The following is an 18201-nucleotide window of genomic DNA, read 5'->3' on the forward strand; positions in this document are numbered from 1 at the left end:
TGTGTGGCGGGCATGTGGGGGCTGGGTGTTATTGGAACTGAGCTCTGTGCACATGTCAGGAGTGGGGTGGGGGTGTCTGGTCGGCATGCGGAGGCTGGGTGTTATTGGAGCAGAGCCGTGTGCACATGATGGGGGTGTGCGAGGATGTTTGTGTGTGGCGGGCGGGCGGGGGCTGGGTGTTATTGGGCAGGGCCGTGTACACATGTTGGGGATGCGGGGTATGTGTGCGTGGTGGGTGGGGGGGCTGGGAGGGGGTATCTTTGGGGGCTGTCCATGCTTTTCTTTGTTACTATTCATTCAGCTAGATCCCCACCTACCCCTCCACCCTCCATCGGCTTCAGCTCCCCATGTGAAAAGCACCATGATCGGGGTGGGCAATGGGGCTCTTGGCCAGGGGTTGAGATCTAGAGCAGGCCTGTGTGCCTGGTGACTGTCTGCCGGCCTGTGGGGGGGTCAGTGATGCTCTAGGCCAGGCCCGCTCCGACTGCCCTCCTCTTTTCCAGTAGGCTCCCAGGACAGTCTGCTGGAGATCACCTACCGCTGCAATGCCCTGCCAGTGCTGTGCGACCCCACCACCCCGAAGCCTGAGGACCTCCACCTGCCGCTGCTGGGCCCTGGCCCTGACTCTGCCCATGCCCTGGGCAGCCCCATAGGTAGGAGTGACTGCTTGGTGAAGCTGGAGTACTTCCGCTTCCCCCCAGGCGCCGTGTCACTGTCGGAGCCGCTCCTGGGCAGCCTGGAGCTCATCAAGTTCCGCGAGTCGGGCATTGCCTCGGAGTACGAGTCCAACACGGACGAGAGCGAGGAGCGCGACTCGTGGGCCCAAGAGGAGCCACCGCGTCTGCTCAACGTTCGGCACACGCAGGGCCTGGGGGACAGCCTGGATGATGAGATCGCTGTGTAGGAGGGTGGCTGTCTCCAGACTGAGACAGGGAGGAGATAGTCCTGGGGAGGGAAGCACCTGCTGGAGGCCAGGGCTCAGTTCAGTGCTTTAGGCCTGGGAAGGCAGTAAAAGTTCCCTCTCCACCCCTGTTGCAGGACAAAGCCAGGGCTGCGCTTCCTGCAGCCCACACCATCCCAGCAGGCTCTCAGGGCTGTAAGGGGACGCCCTGGCCTTGCTGTGAGATTGAGCACCCACCCAGCACAGCCACAGAGCACACAGGAGCAGGCACAGACACATGCCCTCCTTCGATGTGCAGTCACATCCGCAGGTCTCTCACCGCGCTGCCCCAAGGCTCTGCCAGCCTGGCACAGCTTCTGCTCTGACCAGACTCCATAGGCTATGGCCAGCGATGTGTGGCTGTACGTCCGTGGCACGGCTTTGTCCTCTGTAATGGAACTGGGGATATTTTCATTAGCCATAAAATCTATAACCCTTTTCTGAATCCTACCAAGCTCTTGGCCCCATAACATCCTGTAGCAAGGAGTTCCACTGGCTCATTATCCGTTCTGGGTAAAAATGAAGAATTTCCCTTGATCAGCGTTAGATTCATTGCCTTTCATCATCAGTGTACCTCCCCTCGTTCTCACTGAGATGTAGCTCCCACCCACTTTCTTATCCCATTCACTCTTTGACATGGCCCTATCATGTCCCCTCCTATTCATCCCCTCTCCAAACAGAGCAGAGTCAGGGGGATGGTCACAGGAGCTCAGCGTACGGGTAATTCTGCTCCCAGTGGAGTCGAGCTATAGGTTTCAGAGAGAGGCCACCCAGTCCTTGAAACTCCCCGTCCTCAGTTGGAGCCTCTCGGCATTGTGGGCACTTGCCTCTGAGCCTCCTTCGATTCCTTGGGAACCAGACCTGACCTCACTGTTGCAAGTCAGGGAATGCCCCATACCTGTATAACAGATCCTAGCTCTCTGAACTCCCCACACAGCCGGTGGCAACGGAGCACCTCCCAGCTGGCACTGTATTCATACCCACACTCCCCTGGGAGGCCAGGCAGGGCTATTGCCCGCTGGACAGATGGGCACTGAGGCACAGAGCCCAAGTCAGTGCAGCACAGGGAATTGAACCCAAGTCTCGCAGGCAGGTGCCAGCCTTGCTTCCCATGGCACCGGTTTTGGAGTTGGTCTCCAGCCCAGTCTTGTGCAGCTGTTCTGCACACTGCTGAGTGACGATCTGGCACATTCGCTGTTCCAGTCATGCCCGGGTTGAACCTGAGCCATTCAGGTCCATTTCAGCCCCCTGGTGTGAAGGAATCACAGATCAGGCATTACCATGCGCTTGTCGAGACACTTTCCCCTGCTGTCACTCCAGCCATTCTCCTCACTCAGCTAGGGCTTGCTGGCCTTCCTAGTATTGGCTAACCTCAGTATTGTGTCATCTGCCAGCACGCTCTTTCCTTGTCCCCAGCTCCCTAGGGGTGTGCAGCGAGAGCAGGGCGGCAGCAGCACTGGCCTCTTTGTATTTTCTTTTTCCTTAAGTAAATCCAGGGAAATGAAATGCCAAAGCTGATGTTAATGCAATGATGAAGTCAGGAAATTCCACAAGTTCAGGAAGCCGAACTCTTCAGTAGTGTGTACTCCCCACTCTCCTAGCAGGGCAAAGTCCCAGGGCTTTTGCTTCACATTTTGGGCAGATTGGCTGCTCTGGCTCCCTGACAGATAGGCGCCACTTCCTCCTGTTTGCTCTCAAGCTGTCTGGTGAGTTCTCCAGGCTGCAGAGAAGGCTGTACTGCTGGGCCGTGCTATCATGGGAGTGTTTGCTTGCTGTCCCCATGGGGCTGTGTTAACATTTGGAGGGGCAGAGCAGATTCCCAGGGAAAAGGTTTTGCTCGGAGGGCGCGAAGGCTGAAAGTGCCTGTAGGTGACTCAGTAAAGATTGGCGATCTCAGAAAGCAGACGGGAGTGAGTTCGTTAGGATGGATTGTCTTGCTGTAGCACCCAGGGCCCCGGACAGGATCGGGCCCTGTCGTGGCTGCATTGACTGTGCCCTGAAGAGGTGGCAGACCGAAAAGATGGGAAATTGACAAAAGCGGGTAGAATAGGGCTCCAAAGGCAAGGAAATGGGTTGGATGAGGGGCTCCGGCAATGTCCTACCCACAGCTCTGTATTCACTGATCTAAAATTGTTTAACCACCCCCTCTTTCCCCGACCCCTTTCTGGGGCTTGGAGCTACCTTCAGTCCCTGCCTGTTCTCAGCTCTCCCCTGATGATTCGCTGTGATGCCATTAGCCCTGACACTAGGGCAGGGCCATGTGCAACCTTCCCTACTGGGCCTCCTGACCATCCCCGGAGTCCTGCAAGCCTTCGGGGTTCAGAGCTGGCTGGAGAGCAGCTTCTCTCTGGAGCCACTAATAGGGAGAGCGCAGTGAGCAGGGGACCTGGGTCTGTCTGCAGGAGGGTTAGGGGTGAGTTCACGGGGCAGTAGCTGGTGGGTTCCAGGCGTGTGTGGCAGTGACACAGAAAGGGGGGGGCAATGAGTGCAGGGGTGCTGGCCATGAAGGGAACAGTGGAGTGGGGGAGTGAGGCCAGGGCTTGAGGAGTGGAATGGAGACAGGATGGGAACCCTAGACTGGCTGGGAAGATTCTCCGGGCTCAGAGCAGAGATGGGCTAGAGCAGGAGAGCAGGGCTCCAGAAGAGCAGCACAGTGATGGGAAGCAAAGCTACATCCTTGCCCCTCCTGGCCCCACCTTGCCTTCCCTCACCCACACTAGTCCCCAGGCATTGCCTGCTGGGCCCCCTCTCCTGGCTGCCTCTGCAGAAAGCCCAGGCTTGACATCCACATCAGCTGTGCTTGTTCTGTCTGACTTACCTGGTGCGTGCAGTGCAAAACCCAGAGCCTGCAACCCCAGGGCAAGGCCACAGGACAGCGTGTCCCCAGCACTCCGGGTTCACTTACAGCTCTCTCAAGGGCAGCTGTGAACACTTCCCTCCGCTCCCGGGGACTGACGCGTCACCATAACACTGTCGATCAGCTCACCCACTAGCTACTGGCTGGCTGGAGGGGCCTTCGGCTAAGGGCCATTCTGCCCATCTCTGTGCCCAACACATGCTGTGTCTTATAGCCAGCAGTGGGAGCTGCACTGAGGGGTGGAAGCCAGGACCTAAGGATAGGTACCAGTCATGATGAGGTTTTCTGAGGGTGGTTCTGTCTCCATTGGAGTAGATCTAACTGGCCTTTTAGACTCGTATCACCACCAGGACAGATGGGGCCAAAATTTCCAAAGATTCTGCTTCCAAGTGCTCAGTGAAAATCTGTGATAAATCATGCAGGCTTCTGCAGTCTGGTCAGCTGCTCGCGTTCAGAACTCAGGAGGCAGGTTCCAGAGACCATGAGATTGGCTTTCAAAAATAACAGGGGCTCTTTTTCTTTGCTTTCTGATTTCTGAGCCTTTAGGGGGCACTTGGATCCTGTTTTCGGGCTTCTCTCCACAACTGCGAGGGCTAGAAACTTGCTTTTTTTTGTAAAGGAAAACTGAGGTTCTCGCGCCATCACATGCTTCTAGGAGCTGGAGCTTTACAACTCAGATTGTGAGAGCTGATAACTCTGTTTGTGCACACAAATGCACTTGCAAATGTGGATTTTTGTTTATGCAAAATGATGCCCTTGCAAGTGCAGTTTTTTGCACCTGAAAGGGGATACACTTGCAAGCAATTGAGGTTTGTGTGCATGCAAATAAATGTGCTCTTAGCTACTGTGCGGGCAGTTTGGAATAACCTTTGGGAATGTGGCCCCGAGGTTTTTGGAATGCTCACTCGCTGGAGGGAGTGTTTTGAAAACCAGTTTCCTGATTACAATAATTAGGGGTTGGCTTTTGTTTACCCAGTATCTGTGCATTATTTTGATTTTGAATGATGACTTGAACATGCAGGTGATTGAAGTCTGTTGGGGCGTGAGGGACTCCCTCTGCTCCCACTGCTCCTCACCAATGTCCCCAGATGGTCATGAAATTCCAGTCGTGCCCTTGCACTCCCACTGCTGCCATGCCCAGTGCTGTGAGCTGCCCCCTTGCTTCATATCACACGCTGGGAGGCTCAGTGTTTGAGCTAACCTAATGCAGGAGGAAACCAGCCGGAGCGCCAGGGAGGATGCCATTAAAGAGACAGGCCAGGCTAGGGCCAGGTTGACAGACCCTATTGACAAAGCCCTACATGTGTGGGGGAGCTGTTGCCCGCCTCCTCCCCTCCTGCAGCCTGATGAAAAGCTGTTATATCATACCACTGTCTCCACCAATCAGGGTTGGGACCCTGCTGACCAACAGCGTGTCCCAGTGATGTCCCGCCAGAGTGCCCACAGCAGGATGGCTGCCCGGGGCCCCAGCCTGGAAGGTGACATCTGCCTGAGACATCTGTCCAGGCTTGTCACTCCCATGGGGCCTGCGGCTCTCCCTGTCTGTTCCTGAGGCTGTTGGTCGCTGCATCAGGACCAGGAATCAAGACAGGCACTGACATTCCCTCTGCTCCCCTGAGGACATGGGGGCTGGGGAACGGATTCTTCCTCTCTCTTCCCCCTCTGCTCCCACTGCTCCTCACCAATGTCCCCTCCTCTCACCGGGCTGGGATTGGGCTAGGTGCTGTCATTCAGACAGGCAAGGCAGTGGGGAGGAGGGCCTCCTGGCCAGACGGGCTTGTGAGGGACAGGGGAGCTGCAATGCCTGGTGTGGTCCCACTCAGAGCTCAGCTGGGCTGTTGGGCTGCCGGGCAAGAAGCTGATCTGGCCTGATGGGTGGGGTGAGCTTGCACCTGTCCACTGCAGGCCTGGAAGGGGCAGGTGGGCACTGGCAGAGGGGGTGGGAGGTTGGCCAGGCAGCACTTCAGGTGGGAAGGGATGGGGACATCAGCAGCCTGTCTAGGCCTGATGCAGGGGTAGGAGATAGGATGGGAGGCAGGATGCAGCTGGGAAAGGGAAGAAGAGAGAGATGAGAGTGCAGGGGGATAAGGGTAAGGATGGCAGCAGGGGGTGGGGGCTGAGGGGACTCCCTAGGACCTTTGGAGGGGCTGGAGAGGAGACTTGGCATGTGAGAGAGTTAATGCAGTGAGGGCTGCGGGGGATGGGGGACGGGGGACGTGGGAGAATGAGCGGCATGGCCAGATGCAATAGGCAGGAGTCTGGGTCTGGCTGGCTGACACATGAGGGAGGGGCAGAGAGCAGGGCAGGGGGAGGAAGGAAGAAAGGACATTATTGTGAGGCTCTCACCCTCACTGTTGCTTGTGGCAGGACCAGTCCTCTTCCCCTCTCCTCCCCTTGCCCCAGACCTGCTCTGCACAGCACAGGTAGGAGTGGGAACAGCTGACCCAGAGGGAGCAGGGGTCCTAGTGAGAGACCCGTGCCCCTGGGAGTCTCTCTTGGGAGTCATGGCACTGGGACACCCCCTCAGGGACTAGGTGCCTTCAGGCAGGCAGGCAGGCAGGCAGGCTCACTTGGCCTGCTTCCAACTTATCGTTTTCTCATCACTCTGGTCTGCTCCCGCTCAGGATGGGGGTAGGGACAGGGTGGCTGCTGCTGGTTGTGAGAGCAGCCCCTTCTCTTGGGGGCCATCTTTGAAAGGCCAGTAGCCAGTGGCGTGAAGCAATGTGAAGGGGCATTGCTGGAAGGCCCCAGCATGCATCTCACAGGCGTCCCAGAGCTGGGCTGCAACTCTTTCCAGCCTCCTGCTGTGCCCTGGGCCCTGGAACTGTACAGCTATAAATTCTCCTTCTCCCAACTCCACGCTGCCCAGGAACCGCCTCTCCAGCCTCACACTGTGGTGGTGGGTCTTGGCTGGGGATAGAGATAGATCTATTTTTGTCCTTTCCTTTCCTACAACTGTTGTGTTACTAACTGTATATTCAGTCAATCTGGGAAGCCAGTCTGTCAATGTAAGTGCACTTAACCCCTGGATGGTGTTTGTCTATTGGCTTTTGCTAAATAAATCTTTCTATTTCTCAAGGCTTTCTGTCGTCTCTTCTTTCTCTCTCTGTCTCTGGATCACTCCTTCCACCTCCCAAACTTTGGGGCCCAAAGCAGGGAAACCAGTTAAACCCCAGCAGCCATCCCGCTTGGGAACGGAGCTTTCCAGAGGGGGCTGGAGCAATGTGTGTAATGGGGGTGCTGAGAGCTGTTGAACCAAACTCTAAACCCTGTGTCTGATGGAAACCACTTTAAGCCAGGGGGCATGGTAGCACCCCTAGTTCCAGCCCCTATGCTTTCCAGGCAGTGAAACATATCCCCAGTGAACAGCAAAAGGCACGTCTCCCAGCAGACACTGCAGAGAGCAGGCTTGACCCAGTGCCTTCAGCCACTGGCGATATGAAGAGCCCAGTCTGCTGACCAGGCACTAACCTGTTTGGGAGGGGCAAGAGGCAGCGTGCCAGCATGGTGTGGGGAGAGCGGGCAGCATCCCAACATGATGTCCTCATCTTTGCTGAGAGAGAGCTGGGTTCAGTATAGCTTGCCGTGAGTACCGCTCTGCACTGGCACTGCCCCATCACGCCAGGCACAGTCCCACAGGGGGAGAGGGGTAGCTCGGTGGTTTGAGCATTGGCCTGCTGAGCCCAGGGTTGTGAGTTCAGTCCTGTAGGGACCTTGGGCAAAATCAGTACATGGTCCTGCTAGTGAAGGCAGGGGGCAGACTCAGTGACTTTTCAGGTCAGGGCCAGCTCCAGGCACCAGCTCAGCAAGCAGGTGCTTGGGGTAGCACATCAGGCTCTTCAGCAGCAGGTCCCTCAGTCCCTCTCATAGGGAAGGACCTGCCACCAAAGAAGGCAGTGGAGCAGCCACCAATTGCAGTCACAGCTTCTTCTTCTTCTTTTTCTTTTTCTTTTTTTTTTTGCCGCTTGGGGCGGCAAAAACCCTGGAGCCAGCCCTGTTTCAGGGTCCCTTCCAGCTCTATGAGATAGGTATATCTCCATATATATATTATATTAGACAGCACACAGGGCTCCGTGCTGACCCTTGTGCAGGCTGGTGCTCATGCTCTCACCTTTCAGTGGGGTGACCCACACATCCCCATCACAGAGGCTGGGAGCCTGCCAAAGCCCCAGCTAGGGAGCTGCAGCTGCTTACGAAAGTCTAATGTTGTGCCATATTTAAAAAGGGTAAATGGGATGACCCAGGTCATTATAGGCCTGTCAGTCTGACACAGACCTTGGGTAAGATAATGGAATTATTGATATGGGACTCAATTAATAACAGAGGGTCATTTAATTAATGCCAGTCAACATGGGTTTATGGAAAATAGATGGTGTCAAACTAGCTTTATCATTCTTGGATGAGATGACAGGTCTGATTGATGAAGGTAATAGTGTTGATGTAAGAGATTTAGACTTCTGTGATGTGTCTTGGAACAAATTGCACAAAATTGTGGTTAAAAAACTACAAAGATATAAAATGAACATGTCACACTTTAAGTGGATTAAACACTGGCTAACTGATGGGTCTCAAAATGTAACAAACGGAATCATCACTGATCGGGGAGTTTCTAGTGGTGTCCTGCAGGAATCAGTTCTTGGCCCTACACTGTTCAACATTTTCATTAGTGACCTCAAAGCAAACATAAAATCATCACTGATAAAGTTTGCAGATGGAACAAAAATTGAGAGGGGCAGGGTGGTAAATAGTGAAGAGGACAGATCGCTGGTGCAGAGAAATATGGATCACTTCGTAACCTGGGTGCAAGCAAACAATATGCATTTTAATATAGCTAAATGTGTGCATCCGGGAACAAAGCATGTAGGCCATACTTACAGGCTGAGGGACTCTACCCTGGGAAGTAGGGACTCTGAAAAAGACTTGGGGGTCAGGGTGGATAATCAGCTGCATATGAGCTCCCAGTGCAATGCTGTGGCCAAAAAGATGTAGATTCAAAAGTGTAGATTCAAATGAAGTAAAAATCTTAAGCGAATCCACAGGTTCCATAGAGTCTCTATGGATAGAAATTTCATGCTCTAGTAAAAATATAACAGTAGGGATCTATTATCGACCACCTGACCAGGACAGTAATAGTGATGATGAAATGCTAAGGGAAATTAGAGAGGCTATCAAAATTAAGAACCCAATAATAGTGGGGGATTTCAATTATCCCCATATTGACTGGGAACATTTCACTTCAGGACGAAATGCCGAGATAAAATTTCTCGATACTTTAAATGACTGCTTCATGGAGCAGCTGGTACGGGAACCCACACGGGGAGAGGCGACTCTAGATTTAATCTTGAGTGGAGCACAGGAGCTGGTCCAAGAGGTAACTATAGCAGGACCGCTTGGAAATAGTGACCATAATACAATAGCATTCAACATCCCTGTGGTGGGAAGAACATCTCAACTGCCCAACACTGTGGCCTTTAATTTCAAAAGGGGGAACTATACAAAAATGAGGGGGTTAGTTAGACAAAAGTTAAAAGGTACAGTGACTAAAGTGAAATCCCTGCAAGTTGCGTGGGCCCTTTTTAAAGACACCATAATAGAGGCCCAACTTCAATGTATACCCCAAATTAAGAAAAACAGTAAGAGAACTAAAAAAGAGCCACCGTGGCTTAACAACCATGTAAAAGAAGCAATGAGAGATAAAAAGACTTCTTCTTCGAGTGATTGCTCCTATGCATTCCATGTAGGTGTGCGCGCCGCGCGTGCACGGCTCTCCGGAACATTTTTACCCTAGCAACTCCGGCGGGCCGGCTGGCGCCCCCTGGAGTGGCGCCGTCATGGCGCCCCTTATACACCTCAGCCGGCCCGTCCGCTCCTCAGTTCCTTCTTCCCGCCCGTGACGGCCAGTTGGAACAGTGGAGTGCTCCCTTACCTCCACAACCCTAGTGTTTCTCCATAGTTCTAGTGTAGATAGTTTTAGTAGTTAGTTCAGTTCTTGTTGTAGTTATATATATATTTAGTGTTAATAGTGTCAATAGTTACGGAATTAGAGGGTTTGCCCCTCTTCTTCCGCCCCGGTGCGGGCTTATGCCCGGAGCACCGGGTTTCAAGCCCTGTGCGGCTTGCCAGCGGCCGATGCCGGTTAGCGACCCGCACGACTCTTGCCTCCGCTGCCTCGGAGAGTCGCATCGGCCAGATAAGTGCTCTATCTGCATAGCCTTTAAGCCTCGTACGAGGAAAGAGAGAGACTCTAGGCTGAAGCACTTACTGATGGAGTCTGCGCTCCAACCTCCGGCGCCAGCTCCAGCGGCACCGAAAACCGCCTCGACAAGCAGCGCTCCGACTGCACCGAGCCGCTCCGGCACCGAGCCGGCACCAAAGACCCGGCACCGCTCCCTCTCCCCGGGGAGGAAGCACAAGGCGCCGAAGACGGCTGCCGCAAAACAGCAGCGAAAGCCGTCAGCCCAGCCGCCTCCGACGAAAACGGTGCAGGCTGAGGCAGTGCACGCTAAGTGCACCGCACCGTTGACTCCGGCGCCGCCTGGCCCGTCGAGTCCGGTTCCGCCCAGCTCCCCGGTGCCCACCGAGGAGGAGCTGAGGATCCCGTCGACGCCGGAGGCGTTCGCGACGGCAAGAGAGCTGATCGAGGCGACGGCCCCGTCATATCAGCCGCCGGCACCACTGGTGCGGACATTCAGGTCCCTCGGCAAGCCAGCGATGGTGCGCCCCTCATCTCCGGGCGACCGTGGCGACCGTGGCTCCAGAATCCGGTCTCGATCCCGGTCTATCTCCCGGCGAAGGTCACCGAGGCACCGCTCCCCATCCCGCCGTAAATCGCCATCGCGACGCCGCTCAGCGTCCCGGCACCGGTCGCAGTCCCGGCACCGCTCTCCATCGCGGGGCCGGTCGTACTCCCGGCGGCGCTCCAGGTCCCGGTCACGAAGTCACCGGCACCGCAGCAGGTCCGCGTCCAGGCACCGCGGACATCGGGACTCGCGCAGCCGTTCGAGGCGCCGCAGATCCCGCTCGAGGTCCGGTTCCCGGCACCGCCGGTCGAGCTCCCGACGTCGCCGGTCGAGCTCCCGCCGCCGCCGCCGCTCCCCTTCTTGGCACCGGAGATCCAGCTCCCGACGCCGTAGATCTGGCTCCCGGCACCGGAGATCCGGCTCCCGGCACCGTGCGCAGCACAGGTCCCGCTCGCCACTGGACCCCCGAGACGCCCGGCACCGACCCTCGGCACCGGAGGATCGTCTCACGCCGGCGCTGGACGCCCGCCCAGGCATCGCCACGGCTCCACCCTGGCCCTCCAGGGAACCCTCTGTAGCCTCACCCCAAGGCAGTGCGGTGGATTTCAGAGCCGGTTCCGTTCCCCCGGATCATGGACCCCAGTATTGGGGACATTGGGTGCCCTGGGCGCAATATGAACAGGGGCCTCCCCTGCCACCCAGGCAGCCGGGCTCGGCACCATCGGTACCGGTGGCCACCGTTAGCCGAGCCCCCCCGTCCCCACCGACGCAAGCCGCCGCCCACGACCCTTCTTTGGGCCAGGACTCGCGGCGGCCAGATCACCAGGTGGGCGAGCACCAACAGGAGGAGGTGCTCCCGGGCCACTCCTCGTCGTCCTCTCCAGATGAGGCGGTAGCGGGGGCCTCGCCATCGGGACCCCCGCCCATTGACCTCAGGGCACACCAGGACCTTCTCCGAAGGGTGGCAAAGGCCATTAACTTGCCCATAGAGGAGGTGCAAGAAGTCGAGGACCCGATTACGGACGTTGTGGGAGATGACGCCCCTGTCAGAGTGGCGCTCCCGTTCATTCGCACCATTCAGAAGAACAGTGCCACTATCTGGCAGTCGCCCTCCTCCGTTGCCCCCACGGCGCGAGGCGTCGAAAGGAAGTATTCCGTCCCGCCCCAGGGCTACGAATACTTGTACGTCCACCCCACCCCGGACTCGCTGGTGGTCCAATCGGTCAATGACCGCGAACGACACGGTCAACCTGCCGCTGCGCCGAAGGCGAAGGACGCCCGGCGCATGGACTTATTAGGGCGTAAAATCTATTCGGCGGGAGGCCTCCAACTCCGTGTCGCCAACCAGATGGCCCTCTTATCCAGATACACTTTTAATATCTTGGGGTGCCTTGCGAAGTTCACGGAGCTAACCCCTCCGGAATCCCGCCCTGAATTCTCAGCGCTGCTGGAGGAGGGCAAGTTAGCCTCCAGAACACTGATCAAAGCGGCCGTAGACGCAGCAGACTCAGGGGCTCGAACGGTAGCATCCGGGGTGACGATGCGCCGCATTGCGTGGCTACAATCTTCCACCCTCCCACCTGAGGTCCAGTACACCCTCCAGGACCTCCCGTTTGACACGAAGGGGCTGTTTTCTGAGAAAACGGATGCCAGAATCCAGTCCCTAAAGGATGGGAGGGTTGCGATACGAACTCTGGGTATGCACACGCCGGCCACGCAGAGGCGTTCGTTCCGCCAACAGCCCTACCGTCCCTTCAACCAGGCCAGGTCTCGGCCGTTTAACAACCGCCGAACGGCCCCCTTCCGCCGTAGACCGTCAGGGGGGCGGCGCAACCAGGCGCAGAACTCGTCCAAGGCTCCGCAGGGCCAAAAGCCGGCCTTTTGACGGGACGCCCGAGGACGGCCCATCACTCTCCCCCCAGGATCCACCCCTTTTGTTTTCCAATCGCCTTGCCCGCTTCCTTCCGGCGTGGTCTGCTATAACATCGGACAGCTGGGTCCTCAGCACCATCCAGCACGGCTACCGCCTACAGTTTCTTTCGCCCCCCCCCTCCCACCCACCTTCCCCGTCCCTCTTCAGGGACCCCTCTCACGAGCAAGTCCTCATACAGGAGGTACAGGCTCTGTTGAGCGTGGGTGCTATCGAGGAGGTGCCTCCCTGCAGGCGGGGCAGGGGATTCTACTCCAGATATTTCCTCATCCCCAAGGCGAAAGGAGGTCTTCGTCCCATCTTGGACCTCCGGGAGCTGAACAGATACCTCTGCAAGCTCAAGTTTCGGATGGTAACCTTGGGGTCCATTATCCCTTCCTTGGATCCGGGAGACTGGTTTGCCGCCCTCGACATGAAAGACGCTTACTTTCATGTGGCGATTTACCCCCCCCACAGACGCTTCCTGCGCTTCATGGTCAACGCGACCCACTACCAGTTTGCGGTGTTACCCTTTGGCCTCTCCACTGCCCCGAGGGTGTTCACCAAGTGCATGGCGGTCGTGGCCGCAACTCTCCGTCGTCGCAGAATCCACGTATACCCCTATCTCGACGACTGGCTGATCCGTGGGCGATCTCAAGAACTGGTGACAGCCCAAGTGTCAGAGATACTGCACCTGTTCCGGTCTCTCGGCCTCCTCGTCAATGCCGAGAAGTCCCAATTACTGCCGACACAGCGATTGGAGTTCATAGGAGCAGTCCTCGACTCCACCCTCGCCAGGGCCTGCCTCCCTCGTTCTCGACACGAGACAATGGTCTCGCTCATTCGCAGCTTACAAGCCTTCCCTTCCACGACGGCCCGGTCCTGCCTTCGCCTGCTGGGCCACATGGCTGCGTGCACCTTTGTGACCGCGAACGCGAGGCTGAGGCTCCGTCCGTTCCAGATGTGGCTGACTTCGGTGTACCGGCCCCACCGCGACCCTCTAGATCTGGTGGTCACGGTCTCGGACCCCACTCTCCAGACGCTCACCTGGTGGCTGCATCAGGAGGTGGTCTGCGCCGGGGTTCCGTTTCGCCCCCCTCGCCCGTCGGTCACCCTGACCACAGACGCCTCGGCGCTTGGATGGGGGGCTCACATGGGAGACCTGCACACTCAGGGCCTCTGGTCGGCCCAGGAGCTCTCCCTGCACATCAACGTCAGGGAATTGAGAGCGATCCGCTTGGCTTGTCTCGCCTTTCTTGCACACCTCCGGGACCGCTGCGTCGCGGTATACACGGACAACACGGCAGCCATGTTCTATCTGAACAAACAGGGCGGGGCCCGATCCTCCCCGCTGTGCAAGGAGGCGATGCTCCTATGGGACCTGTGTGTAACCCACTCGATTCGCCTCGAAGCGTTCTTTCTACCAGGGGTGCAGAACACGCTGGCCGACCGTCTGAGCCGGTCTTTCGCTGCCCACGAGTGGTCCCTTCGCCCCGACGTGGCCCACTCCATCTTCCAAAGGTGGGGATTTCCCCAAATAGACCTGTTTGCCTCCAGGACCAACAGGAAGTGCCACAGGTTCTGTTCGTACCAGGGTCGGGCTCCGGACTCCATCTCCGATGCGTTCCTCATGTCCTGGACGGGTCCCCTTCTATACGCCTTCCCGCCGTTCCCGCTAGTCCACCGAGTACTGCTCAAGCTACGGAGGGACAAGGCCCGCGTCATACTCGTCGCTCCGGCCTGGCCGAGGCAGCACTGGTATACCCTGCTCCTCGAGCTATCGATCCGGGATCCCATTCCCCTACCGTTATGGCCGGATCTCATCTCTCAGGACCTCGGCAGGCTTTGTCACCCGAACCTGCAGTCGCTGCATCTTACAGCCTGGTTCCTGAGTGGTTGACCGACGCGGAGAGGACCTGTTCTGCGGCGGTGCAGCAAGTTCTCCTTGAAAGCAGAAAACCGTCCACACGCTCGACCTACCTGGCAAAGTGGAAACGCTTTGCCCTTTGGTGCGATCAGCAAGGTCTTAACCCCTTCTCGACCCCTCTCCAGACGGTCCTTGACTACCTCTGGTACCTGAAAGGCCAAGGTCTCGCGATCTCGTCCCTGAGGGTACACCTGGCGGCGCTTTCGGCCTTCCGGCCTGCTGTAGATGGTCGCTCCGTGTTTTCCAACCCCATGGTTGCCCGCTTCCTCAAGGGGTTGGACCGCCTCTACCCGCAAGTGCGGCCGCCGGCTCCTACGTGGGATCTGAACCTGACTCTCACCCAGCTGATGCGCCCGCCCTTCGAGCCCATGGCCTCCTGCTCCCTCCCCCATCTCACCTGGAAGACGGCCTTCCTCGTGGCAATCACATCCGCCAGACGAGTATCCGAACTCCGCGCCCTGACGGCGGGTCCCCCATATACCGTCTTCCACGCGGACAAAGTGCAGCTTCGGCCACATCCGGCCTTCCTCCCGAAGGTGGTGTCGGCCTTTCATCTTAATCAGGAGATCTTCCTCCCGGTCTTCTTTCCAAAGCCGCACGCCTCACCTCGTGAGCAGCAGCTCCACACCCTCGACGTCCGTAGGGCCCTCGCCTTTTACATTGACCGAACTAAGTCCTTCCGGCGTTCCTCCCAGCTCTTTGTCGCAATTGCGGAGCGCATGAAAGGCGAGCCTGTTTCATCTCAACGGATTTCTTCCTGGGTGACATCCTGCATACGGGCGTGCTACGATCTTGCTCGCGTCCCCCCGTGCCGGCTCACCGCACACTCGACAAGGGCGCACGCCTCATCAGCCGCCTTCCTGGCCCACGTTCCCATCCAGGACATCTGTCGAGCGGCCACCTGGTCTTCCGTCCACACCTTCGCTTCCCATTATGCGTTGGTGCAGCAGTCCCGAGACGACGCAGCCTTCGGCTCTGCGGTGCTACACTCCGCCACGTCTCATTCCGACCCCACCGCCTAGGTAAGGCTTGGGAATCACCTACATGGAATGCATAGGAGCAATCACTCGAAGAAGAAAAGACGGTTACTCACCTGTAGTAACTGGTGTTCTTCGAGATGTGTTGCTCCTATCCATTCCAGACCCGCCCTCCTTCCCCACTGTCGGAATAGCCGGCAAGAAGGAACTGAGGAGCGGACGGGCCGGCTGAGGTGTATAAGGGGCGCCATGACGGCGCCACTCCAGGGGGCGCCAGCCGGCCCGCCGGAGTTGCTAGGGTAAAAATGTTCCGGAGAGCCGTGCACGCGCGGCGCGCACACCTACATGGAATGGATAGGAGCAACACATCTCGAAGAACACCAGTTACTACAGGTGAGTAACCGTCTTTTCCTTTAAAAAGTGGAAGTCAAATCCTAGTGAGGCAAATAGAAAGGAGCACAAACACTGCCAACTTAAGTGCAAGAGTGTAATAAGAAAAGCCAAAGAGGAGTTTGAAGAACGGCTAGCCAAAAACTCCAAAGGTAATAACAAAATGTTTTTTAAGTACATCAGAAGCAGGAAGCCTGCTAAACAACCAGTGGGGCCCCTTGATGATCAAAATTCAAAAGGAGCGCTTAAAGATGATAAAGTCATTGCGGAGAAACTAAATGGATTCTTTGCTTCAGTCTTCACGGCTGAGGATGTTAGGGAGATTCCCAAACCTGAGCTGGCTTTTGTAGGTGACAAATCTGAGGAACTGTCACAGATTGAAGTGTCACTAGAGGAGGTTTTGGAATTAATTGATAAACTCAACATTAACAAGTCACCGGGACCAGATGGCATTCACCCAAGAGTTCTGAAAGAACTCAAATGTGAAGTTGCGGAACTATTAACTAAGGTTTGTAACCTGTCCTTTAAATCGGCTTCGGTACCCAATGACTGGAAGTTAGCTAATGTAACGCCAATATTTAAAAAGGGCTCTAGGGGTGATCCCGGCAATTACAGACCGGTAAGTCTAACGTCGGTACCGGGCAAATTAGTTGAAACAATAGTAAAGAATAAAATTGTCAGACACATAGAAAAACATAAACTGTTGAGCAATAGTCAACATGGTTTCTGTAAAGGGAAATCGTGTCTTACTAATCTATTAGAGTTCTTTGAAGGGGTCAACAAACATGTGGACAAGGGGGATCCGGTGGACATAGTGTACTTAGATTTCCAGAAAGCCTTTGACAAGGTCCCTCACCAAAGGCTCTTACGTAAATTAAGCTGTCATGGGATAAAAGGAAAGGTCCTTTCATGGATTGAGAACTGGTTAATGGACAGGGAACAAAGGGTAGGAATTAATGGTAAATTCTCAGAATGGAGAGGGGTAACTAGTGGTGTTCCCCAAGGGTCAGTCCTAGGACCAATCCTATTCAATTTATTCATAAATGATCTGGAGAAAGGGGTAAACAGTGAGGTGGCAAAGTTTGCAGATGATACTAAACTACTCAAGATAGTTAAGACCAAAGCAGATTGTGAAGAACTTCAAAAAGATCTCACAAAACTAAGTGATTGGGCAACAAAATGGCAAATGAAATTTAATGTGGATAAATGTAAAGTAATGCACATTGGAAAAAATAACCCCAACTATACATACAACATGATGGGGGCTAATTTAGCTACAACGAGTCAGGAAAAAGATCTTGGAGTTATCGTGGATAGTTCTCTGAAGATGTCCACGCAGTGTGCAGAGGCGGTCAAAAAAGCAAACAGGATGTTAGGAATCATTAAAAAGGGGATAGAGAATAAGACTGAGAATATATTATTGCCCTTATATAAATCCATGGTACGCCCACATCTCGAATACTGTGTACAGATGTGGTCTCCTCACCTCAAAAAAGATATTCTAGCACTAGAAAAGGTTCAGAAAAGAGCAACTAAAATGATTAGGGGTTTAGAGAGGGTCCCATATGAGGAAAGATTAAAGAGGCTAGGACTCTTCAGTTTGGAAAAGAGAAGACTAAGGGGGGACATGATAGAGGTATATAAAATCATGAGTGATGTTGAGAAAGTGGATAAGGAAAAGTTATTTACTTATTCCCATAATACAAGAACTAGGGGTCACCAAATGAAATTAATAGGCAGCAGGTTTAAAACAAATAAAAGGAAGTTCTTCTTCACGCAGCGCATAGTCAACTTGTGGAACTCCTTACCTGAGGAGGTTGTGAAGGCTAGGACTATAACAATGTTTAAAAGGGGACTGGATAAATTCATGGTGGCTAAGTCCATAAATGGCTATTAGCCAGGATGGGTAAGAATGGTGTCCCTAGCCTCTGTTCGTCAGAGGATGGAGATGGATGGCAGGAGAGAGATCACTTGATCGTTGCCTTTTAGGTTCACTCCCTCAGGGGCACCTGGCATTGGCCACTGTCGGTAGACAGATACTGGGCTAGATGGACCTTTGGTCTGATCCGGTACAGCCTTTCTTATGTTCTTATGTTCTTAAGACTAAGGTGATCCTGGGATGCAGAAATGGGAATCTTGAGTGTGAGTACAGAGATTATTGTACCTCTCTATCTGGCGCTGCTGCAACCTCTGCTGGAATACTGTGTCCGGGTCTGGTGCCCACAGTTCATGAAGGATGTTGATAAGTTGGAAAGGGTTCAGAGAAGAGCCACAAGACTGACTGAAGGATTAGAAAACCTGCTTTATAGTGGTAAACTCAAGGAGCTCAATCTATTTAGCTTAAGGGGTAACTTTTTCACTGTCTATAAGTATCAACATGGGGAACAAATGTTTGTTAATGGGCTCTTCAGTCTGGCAGAGGAACATCCAACATGACCAAATGGCTGGAAGCTGAAACTAG

General features: G+C 55.1%; 1 protein-coding gene across 5 annotated transcripts in view; it reads left to right on the forward strand.

Annotated features, from left to right (window-relative positions):
* Positions 1 to 18201, forward strand: part of LOC123375712 (carboxyl-terminal PDZ ligand of neuronal nitric oxide synthase protein-like) — a 191375-nt gene that overhangs the window by 138132 nt on the left and 35042 nt on the right. For 4 of the 5 annotated variants that reach the window (XM_045026884.1, XM_045026886.1, XM_045026887.1 and 1 more), the window contains one exon: positions 504 to 653. In XM_045026884.1, the coding sequence (XP_044882819.1) occupies positions 504 to 653 (150 nt within the window). The remainder of the gene's footprint in view (positions 1 to 503; positions 654 to 18201) is intronic. The other variant, XM_045026885.1, reaches the window with a different exon arrangement.

Source organism: Mauremys mutica, chromosome 8 (genome assembly GCF_020497125.1).
Source record: "Mauremys mutica isolate MM-2020 ecotype Southern chromosome 8, ASM2049712v1, whole genome shotgun sequence".
NCBI lineage: Eukaryota > Metazoa > Chordata > Testudines > Geoemydidae > Mauremys > Mauremys mutica.